Source organism: Hibiscus syriacus, unplaced genomic scaffold (assembly GCF_006381635.1).
Source record: "Hibiscus syriacus cultivar Baekdansim isolate YM2019G1 unplaced genomic scaffold, ASM638163v2 tig00110450_pilon, whole genome shotgun sequence".
In the NCBI taxonomy this organism is placed as follows: Eukaryota; Viridiplantae; Streptophyta; class Magnoliopsida; order Malvales; family Malvaceae; genus Hibiscus; species Hibiscus syriacus.
The window spans coordinates 5,698,890-5,706,897 of record NW_024062743.1 but is presented as its reverse complement, the minus strand read 5'-3'; the positions used below and the strand labels follow the sequence as shown (position 1 = coordinate 5,706,897).

Here is an 8,008-nt window from a genome sequence, read left to right as displayed (position 1 = left end):
ACCACCGCTCGCTGGAGCGCTCCACCACCGCACACGACAAGCGAAGTCCGGTAAATCACCCCCAAAACGCTCCTCCTCTTTCTCCCCTAAAACCGAACCCAAGCCTTTCTAAACCTAAAAGCACCCCTATCGTCCTAGATCTACACGAGACCGAAGGGATACCTTCGAAATAAAGTGGTCTCCGGTGAAGTTTGGCCTTTCTGATGACGAGCGAGGCTTCGACGGACGAGGGTAAGACTCATCCTTTTCTCATTTTGCTTCGTTTTTTTCTCTTTTTTTACTCGAAAGGCTCTCGGTTGCTCTTAATTTTTTGTTGTGTTGTTATGGTGTTCTCTCCGTTGGTTGTTGGATCCCTCTTCCCTCTTTTTTTCCTTTCTTACAGGTGGTCCCCTTTTATAGGAACCCTTAGTGCTTTGTTCGGACCGATAGGAAGGAGGGATTCCATCTGAGTCATCGACCTATGGCGGTGGACAACTAGGGGGCGGCTGGGTGCATTAAATGCACCCAAATCTTTCTTGATTTGGCAGGTGCGATCAAAAAATGACAACGGTGGTGTCGGCTTCGGCTTGATCGGCGACTCACGCGACAAGAAGTGAGTGGTAAAGCTCACGCGCTGGTCGGTGGTCATCCATGGCGGCTGTTGGTAGGAGCATTAGGGTAAAACCCTATTTGTTGGGAGATTTGGACCGTTGGATCTCACACAGTTCCAACGGTTGAGAGCTAGCGGCGCTGAGACAAAAGGGAGAAACCCTAGACCAGTTTGGGCTCCAGAATGGGTCTGCCTAATGTGTTCTGGGCCGATTGGGTGACTTGTTGGGCTCTAGGTTTACTTGTAACTGGGCCCGATTTTGGGCTGTTGTATTTGGATATTGGGTTTGACTGTTATGTAAAATTTAATTATTTAATAATAATAATAATAATAATTATTATTATTATTATTATAATCTGGACGAAAACCCTATCTACATTACGTTTTAATTTCATTTAGGTCGCCAACTACTAAACAATTAATGGTGATTCTGACATATCACCATAAGATAATACCATGTCATCATTGAACAAAATTTTAAAAAACCACGTTGCTAGTTTTGTTACCTTTTTAACAGTGTGATTTTGAAAAATAATATTTGGATAATCAAAATGAAAACAAATTGATAATTGAAATATTAAATGTAGTTTATGGTTACTTTTATGGACAAATGATGAGTCCCGGCATGCCATGTATACATTATTTTATTTCTCTGTATGGACGACGACTAAATCTCTTTGACAACTCTCCCACTACAAAAAGAGTAAATTATACTATTGACCAACTAACTATTAGTCCTTTTCATTTTGATTAATATTTTTTTAAATTTTATCAATCATATAACCTAATTATTTAAATACATTTTTGACGGAAGTGTTGACATGACAACTAATAAAATTGATATAGTTACACATTTGGTCACTCTTACTTATATATTCTATCAATTTAGTACATGTCACGTGATTAGAGGATTAAATTTATTTAAATTTACTTTAATTTAATAGATTTATTTACATGTCACCCTCTGGTGGAAAGAAAATTACAGCGCTAAATGATGAGTGTTGTGTGTATGAGTGTACTAAAATATGACACACGAACTGTGCAAGTATACACAATCAAACAATTAATATATTAGTGAGTGAGTATCATGTCCACAAGGATTGGATGAATTTCCAAGTTAAGTTAATGCACTAAAACTATATACTCTAATGTATAGCTATATTGTGGTATGAACAATTGATGGAATGTTGTGGCAAAATAGCAAGTATGAAGGTGAAATGTTGTGGCAAACAATGAAGTAAAAGTTAAAGAATACTATAGCAATTAAATTGAGAATCTGGGTATGAAATAAGATAACCTGACAACCTCGCACAAACGAGCTATAATGGGGGATAAATGGTAGGTCTACTAAAGAATTTTATGCCTTGTCTTCTAGAATGGTTCATGTGTTCCATGCATAAACTGCTCGACAGGGTTTGCTAAAAATGTTCATATGCTATTTCTAGTAAGGAACTTGATAGTAAAATGCTATCGCAATACCTCTCAACATAAGCAACAGTAAGATCCTATCGACTAAGTCATACTTCTTTTAGTGGTTGAAATCATCTCCTTATCTATAAGGTGGATTAGGGCTTTGCTTCCCAGCTCATCCCCATTGCTCATATTGATCTCACTTTCGATATTAGGCATCAAACTTATAAAATGGCTAACTCTCGAAAGCTCTTACATTTCTAAGTAAATAAATACAATGAGCAAAGCAAGTATATAACATGAAAATATAAAACTATTCATTTCAACAAACAAAAAATCATCCAAAGCAAACCTACACCAAATAAGTTAGTTTATAGTGGGGTACAAATCATCCATAAGAATAATTCGTTCCATTACAAAAGCCACAAGTAAATATGAGTGAAAAACAACAAAGGAGAAGAGAACTCCCAAGTGTTGTCGTGAGCTTTCTTGAACCACCATGAACTGCCTAAGTAAGCTAACTTCTCTTAAAGGCCTAGCGTGCTATCTCCCCTTGAAGCTTTGCTATAGAGGACACCATGAAAGGAGGAAGAAAAGAAAATAAAAAGGAGAATTTTGTTGTAGCCGCCTTTCTTTTCTCTCTTTTCTCATATTCCCAAAAGCTCTCTTTAAAATGTAGGACATCCTTATCTATTTATACTAAGGGGATCCCTAGGTTTTTTTCCCAACATTCCCTTTGTACCTTAAGTATCATTCCCTTCACGTGAAAGGGTAGGCATGGCTTACAGTGGGGCTCACAAGGGCAGCTGACAGAGGGAATCACGTGTGGGCAGGACAACTGACAACTCTCATAAAAATATCTTCTTCCTTTTTGTTATTTTCTGCCTAAAAATATCATCCAGAATGTTGTAGCATTTCTCCAAGTCTCTTCATCCAGAATGCTACAACAAATCACCGCTTCTCCTTTATCCCTATTCACCTACACATCAGCACAAGAACACAACCTTTCCTATTAAGCAACATAGGTTTTTTCAAATAAAAATGTTGCAGCAAAACGACACCACCATATGCAACTACATGCAACTAAATGTGCTTTTAGACAACTAATAATCTAAATAAAAAGGCTCAAAACATAGTATTTTTATGAGGCTATTAGTGAGAGCATGGGGACTTAAACCTGTCATTTGGGCTAGAAAGGAAAAGATCAATCACTGGGCCAAGTTGATTGTTTGGTTTAAAGTAGACTATATGTAGTATATATTTTATATCTTAGTGTAATCTTAAATTCATAATATTATATATAATTTAAATTCACATGTTAAATTTAATTCACGTATTAATATTAAAAAATATATTTTAATATTATCTTAACTTAAATTTTTTTTTATTCTTATCTTAAATTTTAAAAATATATTTTATTTTTATCTTGACTTATTACATATATTATATTCTTAACTATAATTATTAAATATATTCTATCATTACCTTAAATTATTAAATTATTATATATTATTATTATTTTAAATTAAAAAATATATATTTTATTTTAATTCTAAATTTGAAATATACATTTTATTTTTATCTTAACTAAAAATGTATATTTTATTTTTACCTTAATTTTAAAATATAATAAGAATAAAATATAAATATTTAAGTTAAGGTAAAAATAAAATATATTTTTAAGTTAAGATAAGATTAAAATCTATTTTTTTATTTTAGTTAAGATAATAATAAAATATATTTTTAATATTAAAATGTAAATTTAAGTTAATATATATAATATTAAGAGTTTAAGATTACACAAAGATATAAGATACATATATACACTATATGTAGTCTACTTTAAACAAAGCAATGAACTTGGTCTAGTGACTAAGCTTCTCCCCTCCCAACCAAATGACTTGTGCTATTTGGTGGAAAATAAATCTATTAAATTAAAGTAAATTCAAATAAATTTAATCTTCTAATTGAACGGTAACACGTGACACCATCCGATTGTAATATTAATTTAATTTTATTAAAATTAAGAGCAAATTGATAAGTAATAATGATCAAATATGTAATTATACTAATCTTATTAACTATCACGTTAGTAGAAGTGGGTATATGGGCTAAGGCCCACGGGCTACCCGTTTAACCATCGATCCGTGCGGGTTTTGGACATAAAAAACTGAAGCTCGTTTAAATTGCGGGCTTTTTAGCCCGGACCGTTAAACCCGCGGGTTTAATGGGTATAACCGCGAGTAGCCCGCGAAGCCCGCAATAGCCCGCTTAATTTAAAATTTATAAAATTTTAGAGAAAATAAACTTAAAGAATTTTATAGAAAAAAATAAATTACCTATAAATATGATGTTACTTATAACCATTGTAGTTCTTAAATTTATTAGGGCATTTGTCTTTGGTATTAAAGATTTATATAGTAGTTTAGTCTTATAAAATTTAAATCATTTTAAAAATTTAAAGATTTATATAGTATTTCATTTACAATGTATCAATTTTTTTTTTCATTTTAAAAAAATAAAAATTAAAAGATTTATATAGTATTTTAGTCTTATAAAATTTACATCATTATCACTTTGGTATTTAAATATTTTTTTATTTAATTTTGACCTTTATTTTTTCATGAAGTATGCTATCCATTTCGTTATTTAATTATAAAAAGTCACGTGATATTCCAATAATATATCACATGACACGTAATATTTGGATTAAAAATAAGAAAGAAAAGTAAAAAAAAATTGAAAACATATTTTTCAACTTTTAAAGGTTTTTACAAAAGAAAATTTGTTAGATTTATATAATGTTTGACTTTGTTGAATTTTTCTGTTTGAATTTCTTCTTGCAAACACTTCTATTTCTTCATATTATAGCATTGAATAATCATGTTTTATAAAAGTATAATGTGGTTATTGTTATATTTGTTTTTCAATTTGGTGATACAAGTGAATATTGTTTTTTTTTAATTTGAGTTTAAGTAATTATATCGTTATATATATATATATTAATGATTAAAAAAATTAAAAAAATATTATTTTATAATCATTTCCGTCTATTTAAAATAAAATTTAAATATTATTTATTTTTTTAACGGTGCTACATTCCTTTTCAAGTTACTGGATCATTTTTAAAGGTGTAGCAAGTTAGAACATTATTTTTTATTGCATTTAAAGCATTTAAAATTATTTTTATTTAACGAGTCGCAGGTAAACCCGTTTAACCCGCGAGTTAAATGGATGGGCCGCGGGCCTTAGAATTCAAAATCGTTTATGATTGCGGGCTTTTTAAACCGCTCCTATGTTAACAGTAGATGGTTTGATGGAATGCAATTAAATAGTTTGATGATCTGCTTTATAAAATTTAAAAAATGATGGTCAAAATGAAAATAGACAATAATTAAGTGATCAATAATATAGTTTACCCAATAAATAAAACCCCTTCGCATTCTTTTTCCAGCCGTCGGATACAGAACAAAAAGTAAATCATGAATAGTTGCAGGTCAACTGGATCACTCACCAAACCGTTAAAAAAAAAACCCCACCTTTATATTCGTGTCACATCTTCGGCATCTTCTTTGCTTCCTCTCTTCTCTCCCACACCATCCAATATTTTCACAATCTATCTCTCTTTGATTTCCCATTTTCAATTCCCAGAGGAAAACAAATCATTCGCTTTAATTCTCTACAGCATTTTTAATTTAGCCATGGCAGGAACTGGGGTTGTTGCTGTTTATGGTAACGGCGCAATGACCGAAACCCACACCAAATCCCCTTTCTCGGTAAAAGTGGGGCTAGTCCAGATGCTCCGGGGAGGGGTCATAATGGATGTGGTCACTCCCGGACAAGCACGTATCGCTGAAGAAGCCGGAGCATGTGCCGTCATGGCTCTCGAACGAGTCCCCGCTGATATCCGAACCCAAGGTGGCGTCGCTCGAATGAGTGACCCACAACTCATCAAAGAAATCAAGCAAGCTGTTACCATCCCCGTCATGGCCAAGGCCCGTATTGGTCATTTCGTTGAAGCCCAGATCCTGGAAGCCATCGGCATCGATTACGTCGACGAGAGCGAAGTTCTTACCCCCGCCGACGAAGAAAACCATATCAACAAACATAACTTTCGGGTCCCATTCGTTTGCGGGTGTCGAAATTTGGGGGAAGCGCTTCGGAGGATCCGGGAGGGAGCTGCTATGATTAGAACCAAAGGGGAAGCTGGGACCGGCAACATCGTCGAAGCCGTTAGGCACGTGAGATCCGTGATGGGAGACATTAGGGTGCTTAGGAACATGGATGATGATGAGGTTTTCACCTTTGCCAAGAAAATCCTGTCCCCCTATGATTTGGTCATGCAGACGAAGCAGCTGGGAAGGCTGCCGGTGGTCCACTTCGCCGCCGGTGGAGTAGCGACGCCGGCCGATGCTGCACTGATGATGCAGTTGGGTTGTGATGGAGTGTTTGTGGGGTCTGGGGTTTTCAAGAGCGGTGACCCGGCTAGACGTGCCCGGGCCATTGTTCAGGCCGTCACTCATTACAGTGATCCTGAGGTGCTTGCGGAAGTTAGCTGTGGTCTTGGTGAGGCTATGGTTGGTATTAATTTGAATGATAAGAATGTGGAGAGGTTCGCTGCCCGCTCTGATTAGTATATTTCAAGCTTCTTTGGGGGTGAGAGATTCATTTTCTTTTATCATTCTTTTTAATTAACATTAACATTAAACTTTGATTATATCTTGTGCATTTGATTTTGTGGTTGAATAATTTACTCTAGTAATGAATTTTCTGGTGTTCTTTTATTGACTTTTTTTATCAAGGGTTTGATCCCTGTACTATTAAATGTAGGTAATAAGAAAAGTAGTCTGCTTAGTGATAAGTTGAAGAATACTTGGCTTTCAGGTTCTCTTGATATTGTTTAAGCATTCATCTCTTTGGTCTACCCCAATTTCCAATTTTTTTAAATATAGTTTGATGATGCTTTCGATTGAATCATTTTGATTATGGTAAGTGTTTTACATTAGTTGCTGTTTGATTCTATGTTTAGTATTCATTTGTTGTAAACTTAAAGTAATTTGGAAGTAGTGACTGATAGCTAAAAGCAGATATATCATAACATGCTTCCAAAGTGATACTAGTATAGTTTGATCTTAGAAATGAGTTTTTGAAGAACACTTGACTTTTCCTGTTTCATAATTTCCAATGTTCAACAGAATTTGATGATTATTTGGACTGCATCTTTCTGATCATGCTTTATGGTAAGACATTCAGATTAGTTGTAGCTTGATGCCGTGTCGTCGAAGTAGGGATTTATATTGAGAAGCGGACACTGTAATAACATGCTTTGGTGGTGATACGAGTATAATAGAACTTAAAGATGTGAAGTTATTTGTTTGTTCCTACAATTTAGCCTCCTGATTGCCTTGGACTCCTTGCAGGAATCATTTGATCATGCAACTACAATCACTTGCACTCTTTCCGGTTTATACGAGTTAAGTCTTTCTTACAGAGGGGTGTCATTTTATGTCATAATGTTGGTCAAGTGAAATTGTTTTCTAAAATTAGATCTCTAAGATTGCGAGGAACTGAATAACTCATCTTTGCATTCTGCAACTATAGTAAATGTAACCTTTTTATCAGTTAGGCCCTGGAGAAACTTGACCTGCATTTTCAGGTGGTATTGGTGTGTGTGGCTGTGCTGGTTATCAAAGTGTCTTTTGTTTCACATTCGGCTGCATTCTGCAATTTGCGTGTAGGCCATTTATCTGGCAGATTGGATGTTCATATGCATGATAATTTAACCCTATGGGAAACATTTGATGATGATGATGATGGCAAATTTTGAACCAACAGAAGTTTTCTGTGCTGGCCTAATTATGACATGTTGCCAATAAAAGGCACATGGATTCAATAATAATAAAACTACCCAACTCATTTACTGTAAAGGAAAAACAAAAAACTCACAAGGTAAATCCTACACCCCCAAACTGTAAATTTATTTTTAAGATTCAATTTGGTATGTAAAAT

At 34.3% G+C, this 8,008-nt stretch overlaps 1 protein-coding gene across 1 annotated transcript; it reads left to right on the top strand.

Moving 5' to 3' along the window:
• The first annotated feature begins 5,571 nt into the window (after positions 1–5,571).
• On the top strand, positions 5,572–7,708 carry LOC120125954 (probable pyridoxal 5'-phosphate synthase subunit PDX1). The gene is made up of 2 exons (XM_039144267.1): positions 5,572–6,655; positions 7,420–7,708. The coding sequence occupies exon 1, from the start codon at positions 5,701–5,703 to the stop codon at positions 6,631–6,633; it is 933 nt and encodes a 310-aa protein (XP_039000198.1). The 5' UTR covers positions 5,572–5,700; the 3' UTR covers positions 6,634–6,655; positions 7,420–7,708.
• Positions 7,709–8,008: the final 300 nt, after the last annotated feature.

Bases quoted from the DNA above. Each gene is read 5' to 3' on its own strand.
- LOC120125954 (XM_039144267.1), top strand. From the start codon at position 5,701: ATGGCAGGAACTGGGGTTGTTGCTGTTTATGGTAACGGCGCAATGACC.